A 20,700-nucleotide genomic window follows, 5' to 3' on the forward strand; every position below is an offset into this window, starting at 1 on the left:
AATTATATTATTTGTCTCTTTGTTTTAGTTTGTACGTAAGCTTTTTCTTTCTTTTTCTACACACTAGTTTGTTCAAAGCACTAAAACACTGGCCAAAAATTTAAATACTTACTCACTCCTTACACAAACCACTACAAATATTGAAGGCAAGTAGCAGTATCTCCTTCCTCCTCTGTGCCGAATTCCCACTCTCACCAAATAACCTGCCTTTTCCACAATACTTACACTGCACCTTTTTAAGATGCATCAGAGATACTATAAACATCTTCAGTCCAATCACAGACCTGTACTGACCCACAGAACCTCCCCCACTCCCACCACCGTCCAATACTGACCCATTGACACATCCTGTCCAATCACAGACCAGTACTGACCCATAGACCCGCCCCCGTCCAATACTGGCCATTACACTCCTCCTGTCCAATCGCCGACCAGTATGAACACACAGCGCCTCTGCTGTTCCAGCCGTAAAGTCCATTCAGTTCCACTGATGAACTCATGGAATTGATCTTGTCCTATTGCTGATCAAATGCCCCAATATTTACTGGGATGGGATTTCCAAGTTGGGTGGGGATTAATTTTGGTGGGAAACCCAGAAGTCCAGATTTTCCCTGAAGACTGTGCAATTTGAACTCTCCTAACCCACGAGCAGTGCATCAAAAGCACTTACCTATCAATGCAGCAGTCCTTGCCTCCTTTTAACTACTTGGTTTCCTGAGGTCAGAGAAAACCAGATGGCCAGCTGAAAAGCTGAAAGAGATATAAAATCTGAGCACACACCCTCACTATAACATTAAAGTGAGCAGCCCATCTCCATTAAAACAAAATGTGGACAGGTTCAAGACTGGTTTGGTTCGGGGTTGAGATTTTTTTTTAATTTTCACATCTCAATCATCCAAAACCACCTATTTTGGGGGTTAAATATACCACCAGAGACCCTCCTGTTAATTGTACATGAATTGTGTTTAATTGAATGTAAGTGGTGGGCATTAACCAGGGATTCACTCGAGCCCCTATAACAGACACAAACTAAAACGATAATTGTTGCGTTAGGAGGTGTATGCTTGTAAGGCGTAATTCTGTAAATAAATATTGAAGTGTATAAAGATTGGTTCCAGTTCCATTCTTCACTAACTGGCTTTCTAGATTAGTACATGGCAGCAGAGAATGTTGTCGAAAGCTGTAGGTTGGAAGCTCAGAAAAAAAAATTCAGACAGAAAACTACAATCCCAGTAGCCATTCTGAAAAATGCCAGAAAGTAAAAACCACATGACCAGTGGATATGTGGGCATGGGCTCTGTCTGTAACAAACAAGAAACAATGGTCAGAATCTTATGGCCCTGAAAAAATTTCACGTGTGGGACAATTACTTGATTCCAACCCTGCACAGGTCAGAGGTGCGCTGACAGGTGAAATTTTCCAGGAGGTGGACCATTAAGAGGCCGCTTCCGTGTTCACCATCCAATTAAGGGCAGTGGGTGGGTTCTTGAGATGGGAGGCCCAATCAGAGGGCTCACAGCACTGGATGAATGGCAGTCCCAATGGGAGAGGTGGGCGCTGCTGAGCGGAACATGTGGGTATTTCAAGATGGAGATCCCCTTGGAAGCCTGAAGAGTTAAACAGTAAGGAAAGCCCACAGCTCTTCGAATGCCAGTGTGGAGGGGAATGGTCATGCCCAGGCTGAGGCCTTTGGATTTATGCAGTTCAATAATGGGCCAGTGAGATGAGGGAACACTGGTCCTCCGGCCTGCAGCCAAGAAGCCGCCTCCAGGTTGCTGCTGGATTCCGGGCAGGGGGTCGGTCCAACGCTAGGAAAGTCCTGGCAGCACCTTGGCTTAAAGTGGGTCCTTAAATACAGTTACGCAGCACAGAAACAGGCCCTTCGGCCCATCGTGTCTGTGCCGGCCATCAAGCACCTAACTATTGTAATCCCATTTTCTAGCACTTGGCCCATAGCCTTGTATGCTATGGAATTTCAAGTGCTCATCTAAATACTACTTAAATGTTGTGAGGGTTCCTGCCTCTACCACCTCTTCAGGCAGTGTGTTCCAGATTCCAACCACCCTCTGGGTGAAAATTTTTTCCTCAAATCCATTCTAAACCTCCTGCCCCTTACCTTAAATCTCTGAACCCTGGTTATTGATTCCTCTGCTAAGGGAAAATTTTCTTCCTATCGAACCAATCAATGCCCCTCATAATTTTGTACACCTCAATCATGTCCCCCCTCAGCCTTCTCTGCTCTAAGGAAAACAACCCTATGCTTTTCAGTCTCTCATCATAGCTGAAATGCTCCAGCTCAGGCAGAAATCCGGTGAATCTCCTCTGCACCCTCTCCAGTGCAATCACATCCTTCCAATAGTGTGGTGCCCAGAACTGTACACAGTACTCCAGCTGTGGCCTAACTAGCGTTTTATACAGCTCCATCATAACCTCCCTGCTCTTATATTCTATGCCTCGGCTGATAAAGGCAAGTCTCCCATATGCCTTCCTAACCACCACTGTGCTGCTGCCTTCAGTGATCTATGGACAAGTACACCAAGGTCCCTCTGACCTTCTGTACTTCCTAGGGTCCTACCATCCATTGTATATTCCCTTGCCTTGTTATTCCTCACAAAATGCATCACCTCACACTTCTCAGGATTAAATTCCATTTGCCACTGCTCTGCCCATCTTACCACCCCATCTACATCATCCTGTAATCTAAGGCTTTCCTCCTCACTATATACGACACCAATTTTCATGTCATCTGCGAACTTACTTATCATACCTCACTTATTCATGTCTAAATCATTAATGTACACTACAAACAGCAAGGGTCCCAGCACCGATCCCAGCGGTACAGCACTGGTCACAGGCTTCCACTCGCAAAAACAACCCTCGACCATCACCCTCCGCCTCCTGCCACTAAACCAATTTTGGATCCACTTTGCCAAATTGCCCTGGATCCCACGTACTCTTACCTTCTTAGCCAATCTCCCATGCAGGAGCTTATCAAAAGCCTTACTGAAGCCCATGTAGACTACATCAACTGCTTTACCCTCATCTACACAGCTAGTCACCACCTTGCAAAATTCAATCAAGTTAGTTAGACACGATCCCCCCCGACAAAGCCATGCAGACTATCCCTGATTGATCCCTGCCTCTCCAAGTGGAGATTAATCCTGTCCCTCAGAACTTTTTCCCATATTTTCCCAATCACTGATGTTAGACTCACCAGCCTGTAATTACCTGGTTTATCCCTGCTACCCTTCTTGAATAATGGTACCACATTCACTGTCCTCCAGTCCTCTGGTACCTCTCCTGTGGCCAGAGAGGATTTGAAAATTTGTGTCAGAGCCCCTGCAATCTCCTCCCTTGCCTCACATAGCCTGGGATACATTTCATCTGGGCCTGGGGATTTATCCACTTTTAAGCCCGCTAAAACAGCTAATACTTCCTCCCTTTCAATGCTAATATGTTCAAGTATATCACAATCCCCCTGCCTGATCTCTACACCTACATCGTCCTTCTCCATAGTGAACACAGACGAAAAGTAATCATTTAAAACCTCGCCTATGTCCTCCGGCTCCACACACAGATTGCCACTTTGATCCCTAATGGGTCCCACTCTTTCCCTTGTTATCCTTTTGCCCTTAATATACTTTTAAAAACGCCTTGGGATTTTCCTTTATCTTGCCCGCCAGTGTTTTTTCATGTCCCCCCTTCACTCTCCTAATTACTTTTTTTAAGTACCCCCCTACACTTTCTATACTCCTCTAGTGCCTCCGCTGTGTTCAGCACTCCGAATCTGCCATAAACCTCCTTTTTTTTCCTGATCCAATTCTCTAACAATAATCAAGAGTGCCAAGCCTGCTATACTTTCAGCACTGTACGAACTGCTTTGCCTGTGCTGGGACGAGGGAGCAGTACCACAGGACATGCGCGATGCCAATATCATCACCCTCTATAAAAACAAAGGTGACCACGGTGACTGCAACAACTACCGTGGAATCTCGCTGATCAGCATAGTGGGGAAAGTCTTCGCTTGAGTCGCTTTAAACAGGCTCCAGAAGCTGGCTGAGCGTGTCTACCCTGAGGCACAGTGTGGCTTTCGAGCAGAGAGATCCACCATTGACATGCTGTTCTCCCTTTGCCAGCTACAGGAGAAATGCCGTGAACAACAGATGCCCCTCTATGTTGCTTTCATTGATTCACCAAAGACTTTGACCTCGTCAGCAGACGTGGTCTCTTCAGACGACTAGAAAAGATCGGATGTCCACCAAAGCTACTAAGTATCATCATTCCATCACAATATGAAAGGCACAATTCAGCATAGCGGCGCCTCATCAGACCCCTTTCCAATCCTGAGTAGCGTGAAACAGGGCTGTGTTCTCGCACCTACACTGTTTGGGGATCTTCTTCTCCCTGCTGCTCTCACATGCGTTCATGTCCTCAGAAGAAGGAATTTTCCTCCACACAAGATCAGGTGGCAGGTTGTTCAACCTTGCCCGTCTAAGAGCGAAGACCAAAGTACGAAAAGTCCTCATCAGGGAACTCCTCTTTACTGACGATGCTGCATTAACATCTCACACTGAAGAGTGTCTGCAGAGACTCATCAACAGGTTTGCGACTGCCTGCAACGAATTTGGCCTAACCATCAGCCTCAAGAAAACAAACATCATGGGACAGGACATCAGAAATGCTCCATCAATATCGGCGACCACGCTCTGGAAGTGGTTCGAGAGTTCACCTACCTAGGCTCAACTATCACCAGTAACCTGTCTCTCGATGCAGAAATCAACAAGCACATGGGAAAGGCTTCCACTGCTATGTCCAGACTGGGCAAGAGAGTGTGGGAAAATGGCGCACTGACACAGAACACAAAAGCCCGAGTGTATCAAGCCTGTGTCCTCAGTACCTTGCTCTACGGCAGCGAGGCATGGACAACGTATGTCAGCCAAGAGCAACGTCTCAATTCATTCCATCTTCGCTGCCTCCGGAGAATCCTTGACATCAGGTGGCAGAACCGTATCTCCAACACAGAAGTCCTCGAGGCGGCCAACATCCCCAGCATATACACCCTACTGAGCCAGCGGCACTTGAGATGGCTTGGCCATGTGAGCCGCATGTAAGATGGCAGGATCCCCAAGGACACTTTGTACAGCGAGCCCGTCACTGGTATCAGACCCACCGGCCGTCCATGTCTCCGCTTTAAAGACGTCTGCAAACGCAACATGAAGTCCTGTGACATTGATCACAAGTCATGGGAGTCAGTTGCCAGCGATCGCCAGAGCTGGCGGGCAGCCATAAAGACAGGGCTAAAGTATGGCGAGTCGAAGAGACTTAGCAGTTGGCAGGAAAAAAGACAGAAGCGCAAGGGGAGAGCCAACTGTGTAACAGCCCCGACAACCAATTTTATCTGTAGCACCTGTAGAAGAGTCTGTCACTCTAGAATTGGCCTTTCTCGCCACTCCAGGCGCTGCTTCACAATCCACTGACCACCTCCAGGAGCTTACCCATTGTCTCTCGAGACAAGGAGGCCAAAGAAGAAGGAAGAATTCTCTATATCCCTTGACATCCAGGGTTCCCTGGACTTGTTGGTCCTACCCCTCACCATAACAGGTACATGTTCTTTCTGAACCCTCATTATTTCCTTTTTGAATGACTCCCACTGGTCTGATGTAGACTTTCCTACAAGTAGCTGCTCCCAGTCCACTCTGGCCAGATCCTGTTTTATCATATTGAAATCGGCCTACCCCCAATTCAGTACCTTTATTTCCGACCCGTCTTTGTCCTTTTCCATAACTACCTTAAATCTTACCGAGTTATGGTCACTATCCTCAAAATGCTCCCCCACTGACACTTCTACCACTTGTCCAGCTTCATTCCCAGGGATTAGGTCCAGTACTGCCCCTTCTCTTGTAAGACTTTTTATGTACTGGCTCAAAAAGCACTCCTGTATGCATTTTAAGAATTCCGCCCCCTTTAAGCCTTATACACAAAGACTATCCCAATTGATATTAGGTAAGTTAAAATCCTCTACTATTACTACCCTATTATTTTTACACCTCTCTGAGATTTGCCTACATATCTGTTCCTCTATCTCTCCCTGACTGTTCGGAGGCCTGTAGTACACTCCCAGCCAAGTGACTGCCCCATTTTTGTTTTTAAGTTCTACCCATATGGCCTCATTTAAAGAACCTTCTAAGATATCATCCCTCCTTAATGCAGTAATTGACTCCTTAATCAACAGTACAATGCCACCTCCTCTTTTACACCCCTCCCTGTCACACCTGAAGATTCTATACCCTGGAATATTGAGCTGCCAGTCCTGCCCCCTCCCTCAACCATGTCTCTGTGATAGCAACAATATCATAATCCCATGTGCTGATCAACACCCTCAATTCATCTGCCTTGCTAGTAAGACTCCGTGCATTAAAATAGATGCAATCCAGCCTTGCATTTTTCACTTGTGCCTTAACAGGTCTATATTAACAGGCCTTCCAGACTGACTCAGTTTCTCTTCTATATTTGACTGTGCCTCACCCCCTACTGTACGTCCACTCTGTATCCCATTCCCCTGCCAAATTAGTTTAACCCCCACCCACCCACACCCCACCCCCGCCAACAGCACTAACAAACCTCCCAGCAACAATGTTGGTTCCGTTCCGGTTCAGGTGCAACCCGTCAAACTTTTACAGGTCCCAACTTTGCCAGAAACAGACTCAGTGATCCGGGAAACTAAAGCCCTCCCTCCTGCACCATCTCTTCAGCCACGCATTCATCTGCTCTATCCTCCTATTCCTATACTCACTAGCACGTGGCACCGGGAGTAATCCAGAGATTACAACCTTAGAGGTTCTGCTTTTTAATCTTCTACCTAGCTCCCTAAATTCTTGCTGCAGGACCTCATCCCTCTTTTTACCTATGTCGTTGGTACCAATGTGAACCACGACCTTTGACTGTTCACCCTCCCCCTTCAGAATGTCCTGCAGCCGCTCCGTGACATCCTTGACCCTAGCACCAGGGAGACAACATACCATCCTGGAGTCACGTTCGCTGCCACAGAAACACCTATCTGTACCTCTTACGATAGAATCCCCTATCACTATAGCTCTTCCACTCCTTTTCCTTCCCTGCTGTGTAGCAGAGCCATCCGTGGTGCCACGAATTTGGCTGTTGCTGCTTTCCCCTGGGAGGCCATCCCCCCCTCCCCCCCCAACTCCCCAACAGTATCCAAAGCGGTATATCTGTTTGAGAGGGGGATGGCCACAGGGGACTCCTGCTTGCGGTTACTACTGCACCTGCCGTTCATTCATCCCTCTTCTGCCTGTGCAGCCATTACCTGCGGTGTGACCACCTCTCTAAATGTGCTATTCACGACGTCCTCAGCATCGCGGATGCTCCACAGTGAATCCACCCACACCTCCAGCTCCGTAATGTGGGTAGTCAGTAGCTGCAGATGGATACACTTCCTGCACACAGTCATCAGGGACACTGGAAGCGTCCCTGATTTCCCACATAGCGCAGGAGGAGCATATCACAGGTGCGACCTCTCATGCCATGACTTACTTTTAGATTAATTAATTACTCCTTTAAAAAAATACCAATTACACTCGGGGCCTTGTCCTACTCCAAACACTACCCACTACAATCTGAACTACACTAATTTGAAAAAAAAAAACACTAATAGGACTCACTTTTTCACTTGAGGTCTTTTCCCCTTATTTTTTTTAAGCTATTTAAATTGACTAACAGCTGTTACTTACCCAACCAATCACCTTGCAGATTTCCCGTGATGTCACTTGAAGTCTTTTTTTTTCCTCTTTCCAGTCTCAGAGCGCGCCGAGAGAGACAGGGCGCCGCTCCGGATCAACTTCCTCGCAGGTCCGCCAGTCACCGCTCTGCTCCCAGGTAAGTAAGAACCTCAAGCCCCACCCTTTATTTATAGCCGCCGCTCTGGATCAGCTCCCTCGCAAGTCCACCAGTCGTCGCTCTTCTCCCAGGTAATTAGTGATCCTAATTGACTACCTGCTTCTGCTGGGTTGGTAGTTGCAGCCGCTGAGATCCTGCCTCTGTCGAAAGTGTCCAGAGGAAGGAACTTGTTGAGGGACCTGCTCAATGTACAACTTTCAAAACTTGCTACCGGCCCCGTCTCCAAAGCTGCCTCCTTGGGGCTAGGTAGATTCCACCAAGCAATAGCCTTGGCAATGTTGCTTCCTACAAGAAGTAAATCAGAAGTAAAGTATTTTGTGAGCTGGATGCCCATCAGTTGGATAGTGAAGAAGATTTGAACCTTCTATTCGAGTTCTTGCATGAAATTTAGAAGAAAGATGATCTGTTAAATGCTGATGACGCACAGTCAGAATTTGATAGATTTCGGAAAACAGATGGTTACTGCATGGAGGAATATATCATGGACCCTAATAGATTGTGTAAAAGATGATGAAATTCTATTTGCAGATCCCTGGATTAGTACAAGTGTTTAAATTGCTGGATTGTACTAAGGTACTCAGGCAACTGGTTCTAACTGGTGGTCTATTCTCAGAGAGGGAGACACTGTTGGAGCAGCTGTCTGCTGCCTTGAAAAAGTTCCTGGGTGAACAATCATTCCCTTCAGCCTTTGTGGAACAATGGGGATATTCCGTGGTGACACAAAGAATAGAGGACTTAATGATTGCTAAATTTTGAAATGGTTCAAGATACTGGGCACAGGCATCAATATAATGGAAGGATTAAAGACGGGAAGAATCAGGACAGGCCTATACCCATTGGTGTTTAGAAGAATGAGAGGTGATCTTATTGAAACATAAGATCCTGAGGGGATTAAATTAAAGCAAAATACTGCAGATGCTTGACATCTGAAATAACAACAGAAAGTGCTGGAAATACTCAGCAGGTCTGGCAGCATCTGTGGAGAGAGAAACAGAGTTAACGTTTCAGGTCTGTGACCTTTCATCAGAACTGGCAAAGGCTAGAAAAGAATTAGGTTTTAAGCAAGTGAAGGTGGGGGGGGGGCAGGGATTGGTGAGGAAGAGAACAAAAGGGAAGGTATGTGATAGAGCAAAGGGCAGGAGAAGTTAAATAACAAAGATGTCATGGGACAAAGGCATAGAGTGTGTTCATGCTTGTGGTGAACGACAAAACATTACTCCAGAGAGAGTGTTATTGGCAGAATAATGAGCAGCTCCATCCAAAAGCACAAACATGAAAAACAGGTACATGGTTAAAAAGTAAAATTAAATTAAATAAAAATAGGAAAAATATTTTTTAAAAGGCCAGTCATGTTCTGAAATTATTAAACTCAATGTTGAGTCTGCAAGGCTGTCGAGTGCCCAATCGAAAGATCAGGTGCTGCTCCTCGAGCTTGTGTTGATGTTCACTGGAACACCGCAGCAGGCCAAGGATAGAAATGTGGGCAAGACAGTAGGGGTGTGTGTTGAAATGGCAAGCAACCGGAAGCTCGGGGTCATGCTTTTGGACTGAGCGGAGGTGTTTTGCAAAGTGATCACCCAATCTACATTTGGTCTCCCGAGTGTAGAGGCGACTGCATTGTGAGCAGCAAATGCAATTTTTTATTATTCGTATGTGGGATGTGGACATCACCGACTAGGCCAGCATTTATTACCCATCCCTAACTGCCCTTGAACCAAGTGGCTTGCTGGGCTATTTCAGAAGGCATTTAAGAGTTAACCACACTGGAGTCACATGTAAGCCAGATCAGGTAAGGACAGTAGATTTCTTTCCCCAAAGTGGATTAGTGATCCAGATGGGTTTTTACAATAATCGACAATGATTTCATGGTCACCATTAGAATGGCTTGTAATTCCAGATTTATAGAACATTACAGCGCAGTACAGGCCCTTCGGCCCTCGGTGTTGCTCAGTTTCCACAAACTGCAGAGTAGCAGACTCCGCTCAGTCATACCCAACTAGATACAATCAAGTTTACTGCCCGAGTAAAGAACAGACAGAGAACCTCACAGTGTTAAGTGCTGGAGAAACTTTTTTAACAAGAAACTGGCTAGAATGTAGGGCTGGATTTTACTGGCCCCCTGACGTCGGGGGTTGTGGCGGGGGGACCCAGAAAATGCCTCCAGGAGAGGTCCGCCATGGGCCTCGACGCCAGGAAGGCCCGGCCCCATATTGCTGGTGGCGGCAAGGCCTCATGGCAGTCCCCCCGCCGCTTGACGACAGGAGCAGGATTTAAATACATTAATGAATGCGAATTAATTATTAATTAAATTCAAATTTCACGATCTGCCTTACTGGGATTCGAACCCATACCCCCAGAGCATTAGCCTGGGCTTTGGATTACTGGTCCAGAAGGAAGTCCTAGTAAATCACTGCTTCACCTGGAAGTAGTGTTTGGGGCCTTGGATGGTGAGAAGAGATGAAGGGCAGGTATTACGTCTCCTGCGATTGTATGGAAAGGAGGGGGACAAGGTGTCGGGGGTGATGGAGGAGTGGACCAGAGTGTCACGGAGGGAACAATCCCTTCGGAATACTGACAGGGGAGGGGAAGATGCATTTGGTGGTGGCATCACGCTGGAGGTAGCGGAAATGGCGGACGACGATCCTTTGGACGTGGAGGCTGGAGGGGTTTTTGTTTGATTACACTCCTGTGAAGCGCCTTGGGATGTTTTCCTACATTAAATGTGCTATATAAATACAAGCTGCTTTTGAGGATCATATTGTCCAGGTGGACGTCCCCAGACTGCCTCCTTCCATCCTGAAGAGCAAGATCCATGCTGACAACAAGTAACAAGTGGAACTCACCAACACCCTGAGACACAATGACTGCTGCTCCTGGGACATCTTCCCCTGCCGCCTTGATGCTGTGTAACTGTCTCCTCTGTGCACGGAGGTGCAGCAGACAGTTGTCTCTGATCCTCCCCAGGGCTTTCTTCACACTAGCCTGAAGGAAGTGTCTGAATGAAGAGGAATCGCAGTTCAAGTTGAGAGGCAGGAACTCCCTCAGCAGACTCAGGGCCCTCGGGCTCAATGCTTGATTGGTTTTAGGGCTGATGCATAGCAGAGCGAGAGCCCGGAGGCGGACACGGTCATCCAGGCAATGCAGAGAGGCCCTCAATTTACTCACTGCATTGGAGTCTGTGGGCAGGGACCCAGAAATGGCCTGCTGAGTGCTTAATAGGGTGGTCCAGCCAAGTTGATGCCCAGGGCCGCCACCATCAAACACCTTGGACAGTATGTGGAAGGCTTCTGGGAAGATCCTCAGCGTCCATACTAGGAGGTAATTGGCTGTATTCTGCTGAAACAATGGGAGGTCAGAGGTTAACGCCTCAGCCAGTATCTCCAGCCACAGCTGGGCCCAACTCTCTGCCATCTCCTGTTCAGACAGTGCTCTCTGAATCGAAACGCACTCCAACCTGTGCTGCTGTAGTATTGTCCTGTAGAGGTCCGAGGCCGGTGAGCAAAGGTGGTTTGTCGAAAGGCAGTTCAACAAATGTTTGGGAAGCTCCTCATAATCGTCCAACACCTGGGGGCAAAACTCTTTGTCAGGAAAAGCACCAGAGAGGACCAGCAGCTCCAAAATCCCAAATCCCCCTTCCCCTCACCCAAGAGGCCATACCCTGTGGCTGAGACTAAGGCACAGATCTGTCAGGATAGAGTCATAGAGTTATACAGCACAGAAACAGGCCCTTCGGCCCAGCATGTCCATGCCAAACATCAAGCACCTATCTATTCTAATTCCACTTTCCAGCACTTGGCCCATAGCCTTGTATGCTATGGCATTTCAAGTGCTCATCTAAATACTTCTTCAATGTTGTGAGGGTTCCTGCCTCTACCACCTCTTCAAGCAGTGTGTTCCAAATTCCAACTACCCTCTGGGTGAATTTTTTTTTCCTCAAATCCCCTCTGAACCTGCTGCCCCTTACCTTAAATCTATGCCTCCTGGTTATTAACACCTCTGCTAAGGGAAAAGTTTCTTCCTATCCGCCCTATCAATGCCCCCCGTAGTTTTGTATACCTCAATCAGGTCCCTCCTCAGCCTTTTCTGCTCTAAGGAAAACAACCCGAGCCTTTCCAGTATCTCTTAATAGCTAAAATGCTCCAGCCCAGACAACATCCTGGTGAACCTCCTCTGCATCCTCTCCAGTGCAATCACATCCTTCCAATAGTGTGGCGACCAGAACTGTACACAGTACTCCAGCTGTGGCCTAACTAGCATTTTATACAGCTCCATCATAACCTCCCTGCTCTTATATTCTATGGCTCGGCTAATGAGGGCAAGTGTCCTATAGGCCTTCCTAACCACATTATCTACCTGTGCTGCTGCCTTCAGTGATCTATGGACAAGTACACCAAGGTCCCTCTGACCTTCTGCACTTTCTATGGTCCGACCATCCATTGTATATTCCCTTGCCTTGTTAGTCCTCCCAAAATGCATCACCTCACACTTCTCAGGATTAAATTCCATTTGCCACAGCTGCGCCCATCTTACCAGCCCATCTTTATCGTCCTGTAATCTAAGGCTTTCCTCCTAAAAGTATACTGTTTTGGATACTGTTAGGGGGATGGCCTATCAGGTGAAAACAACAGCCACTGCCAGCGCAGTGGCACCACGGCTGGCTCTGTTGTTCAGCAGGGAGGGACAAAGCGCAGAAGAGCAATAGTTATAGGGGACTCTATAGTCAGGGGCACAGACAGGCACTTCTGTGGATGTGAAAGAGACTCCAGGATGGTATGTTGCCTCCCTGGTGCCAGGGTCAAGGATGTCTCTGAATGGACAGGGGGCATTCTGAAGGGGGAGGGTGAAAAGCCAGACATTGGGGTACACATTGGTACCAACGACATAGGCAGGAAGAGTGAAGAGGTCCTGCAGGGGGAGTTCAGGGAGTTAGGTAGAAAGTTAAAAAACAGGACCTCTATGGTTGTAATATCGGGATTACTCCCTGTGCCACATGCCAGTGAGGCTAGAAATAGGAAGATAGTGCAGCTAAACACGTGGCTAAACAGCTGGTGTAGGAGGGAGGGTTTCAGATATCTGGATCATTGGGATCTCTTCCGGGACAGGTGGGACCTGTACAAGAAAGACAGGTTGCACCTAAACGGGAGGGGCACAAATATCCTGGCTGCGAGGTTTGCTAGCGTCACTCGGGAGGGTTTAAACTAGTGTGGTGGGGGGTGGGAACCAGAGCAGTAGGTGAAATAACTGAGGGGGAACTAGTGAATAAGGCCAGTAGGACTAAGAGGAAGAGCAGGCAGGGAGATGTTGCTGAACACAGCAGGACTGGTGGTCTGAAGTGCATTTGTTTCAATGCAAGAAGTATAACAGGTAAGGCAGATGAACTCAGAGCTTGGATTAGTACTTGGAACTATGATGTTGTTGCTATTACAGAGACTTGGTTGAGGGAAGGACAGGATTGGCAGCTAAACGTTCTGGGATTTAGATGCTTCTGGTGGGATAGAGGGGGATGTAAAAGGGGTGGGGGAGTTGCATTACTGGTTAAGGAGAATATCACAGCTGTACTACGGGAGGACACCTCGGAGGGATCATGCAGCGAGGCAATATGGGTAGAGCTCTGGAATAGGAAGGGTGCAGTCACGATGTTGCGGGTTTACTACAGGCCTCACAACAGCCAGCAGGAGATAGAGGAGCAGATATGTAGACAGATTTTTGGAAAGAAGTAAAAGCAACAGGGTTGTAGTGGTGGGTGATTTTAACTTCCCCTATATTGACTGGGACTCACTTCGTGCTAGGGGCTTGGATGGGGCAGAATTTGTAAGAAGCATCCAGGAGGGCTTTTTGAAACAATATGTAGATAGTCCAACTAGGGAAGGGGCCGTACTAGACCTGGTATTGGGGAATGAGCCCGGCCAAGTGGTCGAAGTCTCAGTAGGGGAGCATTTCGGGAACAGTGACCATAATTCCGTAGGTTTTAAGGTACTTGTGGATAAGGATAAGATTAGTCCTCGGGTGAAGGTGCTAAATTGGGGGAAGGCTAATTATAACAATATTAGGCAGGAACTGAAGAATTTAGATTGGGGGCGGCTGTTTGAGGGTAAATCAACATCTGACATGTGGGAGTCTTTCAAACGTCAGTTGATTAGAATCCAGGACCAGCATGTTCCTGTGAGGATGAAGGATAAGTTTGGCAAGTTTCAGGAACCCTGGATATTGTGAGCCTAGTAAAAAGAAAAAGGAAGCATTCGTAAGGGCTAGAAGGTTGGGAACAGACGAAGCCCTTGAAGAATATAAAGAAAGTAGGAAGGAACTTAAGCAAGGAGTCAGGAGGGCTAAAAGGGGTCATGAAAAGTCATTGGCAAACAGGATTAAGGAGAATCCCAAGGCTGTTTATACGTATATAAAGAGCAAGAGGGTAACCAGGGAAAGGGTTGGCCCACTCAAGGACAGAGGAGGGAATCTATGCGTGGAGCCAGAGGAAATGGGTGAGGTACTAAATGAGTACTTTGCATCAGTATTCACCAAAGAGAAGGACTTGGTGGATGATGAGTCTCGGGAAGGGAGTGTAGATAGTCTGGGTCATGTCGTTATCAAAAAGGAGGTGGTGTTGGGCGTCTTGAAAAACATTAAGGTAGATAAGTCCCCAGGGCCTGATGGTATCTACCCCAGAATACTGAGGGAGGCAAGGGAGGAAATTGCTGGGGCCTTGACAGAAATCTTTGTATCCTCATTGGCTACAGGTGAGGTCCCAGAGGACTGGAGAATAGCCAATGTTGTTCCTTTGTTTAAGAAGGGTAGCAAGGATAATCCAGGAAATTACAGGCCGGTGAGCCATACGTCAGTGGTAGAGAAATTATTAGAGAGGATTCGTCGAGACAGGATTTACTCCCATTTGGAAACAAATGAACTTATCAGCGAGAGGCAGCATGGTTTTGTGAAGGGGAGGTCGTGTCTCACTAACTTGATCGGGTTTTTTGAGGAAGTGACAAAGATGATTGATGAAGGAAGGGCAGTGGATATTGTCTACATGGAGTTCAGTAAAGCCTTTGTCAAGGTCCCTCATGACAGACTGGTACAAAAGGTGAAGTCACACGGGATCAGAGGGGAGCTGACAAGATGGATACAGAACTGGTTCGGTCATAGAAGACAGAGAGTAGCAGTGGAAGGGTGCTTTTTTGAATGGAGGGTTGTGACTAGTGGTGTTCCGCAGGGATCAGTGCTGGGACCTTTGCTGTTTGTAGTATATATAAATGATTTGGAGGAAAATGTAGCTGGTCTGATTAGTAAGTTTGCGGACGACACAAAGGTTGGTGCAGTTGCGGACAGTGATGAGGATTGTCAGAGGATACAGCAGGATATAGATCGGTTGGAGACTTGGGCGGAGAAATGGCAGATGGAGTTGAATCCGGACAAATGTGAGATAAAGCATTTTGGAAGGACAAATACAGGTGGGAAGTATACAGTAAATGGCAGAACAATTAGGAGTATTGACAGGCAGAGAGATCTGGGATCTCTCTGCAGGGATACGGACCCCAGAAGTGCAGAAGGTTTTAGTTTAGACAGGCATCAAGATCGGCGCAGGCTTGGAGGACTGAATGGCTTGCTTTTTGTTTTTTCCTCACTATTTATGACACCACCAATTTTCATGTCATCTGCGAGCTTAATTATCATACCTCCTATATTCACGTCTAAATCATTAATGTACACTACAAACAGCAAGGGTCCCAGCACCGATCCCTGCAGTACAACACTGGTCACAGGCTTCCAATCGCAAAAACAAACCCTGACCCCAGCCACTCAACCAATTTTGGATCCAATTTGCCAAATTGCTCTGGATCCCAGGGACTCTTACCTTCTTCGCCAATCTCCCATGCAGGACCTTATCAAAAGCCTTACTGAAGTCTATGTAGTCTACATCAACTGCTTTACCTCATCTACGCATCTGGTCACCACCTCAAAAAATTCAATCAAGTTCGTTAGACACGATCTTCCCCAACAAAGCCATGCTGACTATCCCGGATTAATCCCTGCCTCTCCATGTGGAGATTAATCCTATCCCTCAGAATTTTTTCCAATAATTTCCCTACCACTGCTGTTAGACTCACTGGCCTGTAATTACCTGGTTTATCCCTACTACCCTTCTTGAATAATGGTACCACATTCGCTATCCTCCAGTCCTCTGGCACCTCTCCTGTGGCCAGAGACTATTTGAAAATTTGTGTGTTTCAGAGCCCCTGCAATCTCCTCCCTTGCCTCACACAGCAGCCTGGGATACATCTCATCTGGGCTTGGTAACTTATTCACTTTTAGGCCCGCGAAAACTGCTAATACTTCCTCCCTTTCAAGGCTAATATGTTCAAGGATATCACAATCCCCCTCCCTGATCTCTACACCTGCATCATCCTTCTCCATAGTGAACACAGATGAAAAGTAATCATTTAAAACCTCTCTTACATCCTCCGGCTCCACACACAGATTGCCACTTTGGTCCCTCATGGGTCCTACTCTTTCCCTGCTTATCTTCTTGCCCTTAATATACTTATAAAACACCTTGGGATTTTCCTTTATCTTGCCCGCCAGTGTTTTTTTCTGCCCCTCTTCGCTCTCCTAATTACTTTTTTTAAGTACCCCCCTACACTTTCTATACTCCTCTAGGACCTCCGTTGTTTTCAGCCCTCCGAATCTGCCATAGGCCTCCTTTTTTTCCTGATCCAATCCTCTTATATCCCTTGACATTCAGGATTCCCCGTACTTATTGGTCCTTGGTTAGTGGTGAGTGGTTCGCACCACAGCCTCAAAGCACCAGCAACCCGGGTTCAGTTCTGGGTACTGCCTGTGTGGAGTTTGCAAGTTCTCCCTGTGACCGCATGGGTTTCCGCCGGTTGCTCCGGTTTCCTCCCACAGCCAAAGACTTGCAGGTTGATAGGTAAATTGGCCATTGTAAATTGCCCCTAGTGTAGGTAGGTGGTAGGACAATTGTGGGGATGTGGTCGGGATTATGGGAATAATGTAGGATTAGTATAAATGGGTGGTTGATGGTCGGCATAGACTCGGTGGGCCGAAGGGCCTGTTTCAGTGCTGTATCTCTCTCTCATGACTCTCACTGGTCTGATCTCGACTTTCCTACAAGTAGCTGCTCCCAGTCCACTTTGGCCAGATCCTGCTTTATCATATTGAAATTGGCCTTCCCCCAATTCAGTACCTTTATTTCCAGTTCATCTTTGTCCTTTTCCATAACTACCTTAAATCTTGCAGAGTTATGGTCATTATCCCTGAAATGCTCCCCCATTGACACTTCTACCACTTGTCCAGCTTCATTCCCTAAGATTAGGTCCAGTACTGCCCCTTTCCTTGTAGGACTTTCTACGTACTTGCTCAAAAAGCTCTCCTAGATGCAAAAGAACAAAGAACAGTACAGCACAGGAACAGGCCATTCGGCCCTCCATGTCTGCGCCGATCTTGATGCCTGTCTAAACTAAATCCTTCTGCACTTCCGGAGTCCATATCACTCTATTCCCATCCTATTTATGTATTTGTCAAGATGCCTCGCAAACGTCGCTATCGTACCTGCTTCCACCACCTCCCCCAGCAGCAAGTTCCAGGCACTCACCACCCTCTATGTGAAGAACTTGCCTCGCACATCCCCTTTAAACTTTGTCCCTCGCATCTTAAATCTATGTCCCCTAGTAAATGACACTTCCACCCTGGGGAAAACCTTCTGACTATCCACTCTATCCATTCCACTCATAACTTTGTAAACCTCTATCATGTCGCCCCTCCACCTCTGTCAGTCCAGTCCAAACAATCCGAGTTTATCCAACCTCTCCTCATAGCTAATACCCTCCAGACCAGGCAACATCCTGGTAAACCTCTTCTGTACCCTCTCCAAAACCTCCACGTCCTTCTGGTAGATTTGCCTACATATCTGCTCCTCTATCTCGACTGTGGAAGTGGAATTACTGACTCAGCCTCACTCCTGCCAGGGATGGGGGTGGGTGGGGTGGGTCAAGGACCAGGGAAAGGAGACCGAGCTCTAATAGGTAGAGAGGGGACAATAATAACGGATGGGAAACCTGACCAAATAGGAAGTGGAGGGGGCGGGCAGGGAGGGGAAGCAGTGATCAGGGGCAGGAATCCCAGCTCAAAAGGGCTGATGGAGGACAATGATCATAGATTGGAATCCTGGTTCTGATGGGGGGGGTGGGTAAGAGGGAACAGTGATCAGGAACGGGGAATGTCGACTCTAAAGGGTGAAGGTGGGGACAATGATCATGGATGGGATCTCTCGCTCTAATGGGAGGAGGGTAAGTGGGGTTGATGGGGCTGGGGAGGTGGTGGCATCGTGGTAATGTCACTGGTCTCGTAATCTGGAGCCCAGGCTTTATGGGCATGGGTTCGAATGCCACCATTGCAGATGATGAAATCTGAATTCAATTAATAAATATGGAAATTTAAAAAAAGCGAGGACAGTGGGAGTATTTAATTCACTTTTCACATCTGGAGTATTGTGTGCAGTTTTGGTCTCCTTATCTGAGGAAGGATGTTCTTGCCATGGAGGGAGTGCAAAGATGATCTACTCGGCTGATTCCTGGGATGGTAGGATTGACGTAGGAGGAGAGATTAGGTTGACTAGGCCTATATTCACTGGAGTTTAGAAGGAGAGGGGATCTCATAGAAACCTATAAAATTCTAACAGGAATAGACAGGCTAGATGCAGGGAGGATGTTCCCGATGGCTGGGGAGTCCAGAACCAGGGGTCACAGTCTCAGGATACGGGGTGTGCCATTTAAAACTGAGATGAGGAGAAATTTCTTCACTCGGAGGGTGGTGAACCTGTGGAATTCTGTACCACAGAAGGCAGTGGAGGCCAAGTCATTAAATATATTCAAGAAGGAGACAGATATATTTCTTAAAGCCAAAGGGATCAAGGGATATGGGGAGAAAGCGGGAACAGGGTACTGAATTACACGATCAGCCATGATCTTTTTTGAATGGCGGAGCAGGGCCGAAGGGCCGAATGGCCTACTGCTCCTATTTTCTATGTTTCTATCATTGGAGACAAGAAAGAAAATCACTGGACACATCAGAAGAAAAGGCTCCAGAGATGAACAAGCTCACTGGGTTGTTGGGAGGGGGGTGCAGTGGGGGTTGTAACACACATATTTGGGATGTTTCACAACTTTGTACAAAAGCCCGAGCAAGCAACCAGATACAAACCTTATTTGCACCAAAGCAGGAGACGAGAGAGGAGAGCAGCAAATATTTGGCTTTCACCTGCCACGGGAGGGCTCTGAGGTGGTGGAGTAAGGGCGAGTAGAAGGACAGCTCAACATCCTTAAAGTGGCGGCACTCCAGTCTGTAAATGTCCAAGAGCAGGCGGAAGGAACAGTGAACAGACTCCAGCACACCCTCCACCTGCCAGGAACAAAAACATCACAGGGTATCAGTCAAACAACAAAACACTCTGCAACTCCATATTGTTCAGCAGCTGCCTGCACTGGCCAGTGTCGACTCAAACTCCTCAAGCAAATCCCAAGCTCCTGAGGCTGAAGTTGGTTTATCTCATCCAACACAACAGCACGGGACCAACAATTGGCCTATGTACCTCCAGACTCGGGGTAAACACTCCCAGGGCAGGTACAGCACAGATTAGATACTGAGCATCATCGGGAAATTAGCAACAGCAGCAGAATATTCAGCCCCTCAGCCTAATCAAACTCCCATTTAATTAGATCATGGCTGATCTGTAGCTCAACTCCATTTACCCAGCTAAGTTCCCAAACCCTTGATACGGTGCCATAGTGGTATTTGTTACTGGACTAGTAACCCAAAGACCCAGGGTATTGCTCTGGGGACATGGGTTTGAATCCCACCATGGCAAAAGGTGGAATTTGCATTTAATTAATAAATCTGGAACTAAAAGCTCGTCTAATGATGGCCATGAAACCATTGTCGATTGTCTTCAAAACCCATCTGGTTCACTAATGTCCTTTAGGGAAGCAAATCTGCTGTCCTTACCTGGTCTGGCCTACATGTGACTCCAGGCCCACAGCAATGTGGTTAACTCTTAACTGCCCTCTGAAATGGCCCAGCAAGCCACTGAGTTGTATCTAACCACGACAAAGTCAATAAGGAATGAAACCGGACAGACCACCCAGCATCGATCTAGGCACCAGAAATGACAACAGCAAATCCAGCCCTGTCGACCCTGCAAAGGCCTCCTTACTAACATCTGGGGGCTTGTGCCACAGTTGGGAGAGCTGTCCCACAGACTAGTCAAGCAACAGCCTGACATAATCATACTCACGGAATCATATCCTACAATGTCCCAGACACTGCCATAACCATCCCTGGGTATGTCCTGTCCCACCAGCAGGACAGCCCCAGCAGAAGTGGCGGCACAATGGTATACAGGCAGGAGTGAGTCACCCTGGGAGTCCTCAACATCGACTCTGGACCCCATGAAGTCTCATGGCATCAGGTCCAACATGGGCAAGGAAACCTCCTGCTGATTCCCACCTACCGCACCCTCATTTCCCCCTCCTCCCCCTCCCCCGCGTGGTATTATTTTAATTTTAAAAAGTCACAACAAATGAAACTCTCCGCCGATCAAAGGTGGTGGCAGGGTGCCGCCACCGAACGGTAAACTCAGAACTCCTCCATATTGATCACCACTTGGAGGAAGCACTGAGGGTGGCAAGGGCATAGAATATACTCTGGGTGGGGGACTTTTATGTCCATCACCAAGAGTGGCTCGGTAGCACCACTACTGACTGAGCTGGCCGAGTCCTA

At 47.4% G+C, this 20,700-nt stretch overlaps 1 protein-coding gene across 6 annotated transcripts in view; it reads right to left on the reverse strand.

Annotated features, from left to right (window-relative positions):
• The window catches only part of si:ch211-225b11.4 (tRNA (32-2'-O)-methyltransferase regulator THADA), a 286,781-nt gene that overhangs the window by 182,864 nt on the left and 83,217 nt on the right, over positions 1-20,700 (reverse strand). For 5 of the 6 annotated variants that reach the window (XM_068055469.1, XM_068055471.1, XM_068055473.1 and 2 more), the window contains 2 exons: positions 19,126-19,323; positions 10,758-11,478 (listed from right to left, as the gene is read on the reverse strand). In XM_068055469.1, the coding sequence (XP_067911570.1) occupies positions 10,758-11,478; positions 19,126-19,323 (919 nt within the window). The remainder of the gene's footprint in view (positions 1-10,757; positions 11,479-19,125; positions 19,324-20,700) is intronic. The other variant, XM_068055472.1, reaches the window with a different exon arrangement.

The sequence above is a fragment of the Heterodontus francisci genome, chromosome 23 (genome assembly GCF_036365525.1).
Source record: "Heterodontus francisci isolate sHetFra1 chromosome 23, sHetFra1.hap1, whole genome shotgun sequence".
NCBI classification, from domain to species: Eukaryota; Metazoa; Chordata; class Chondrichthyes; order Heterodontiformes; family Heterodontidae; genus Heterodontus; species Heterodontus francisci.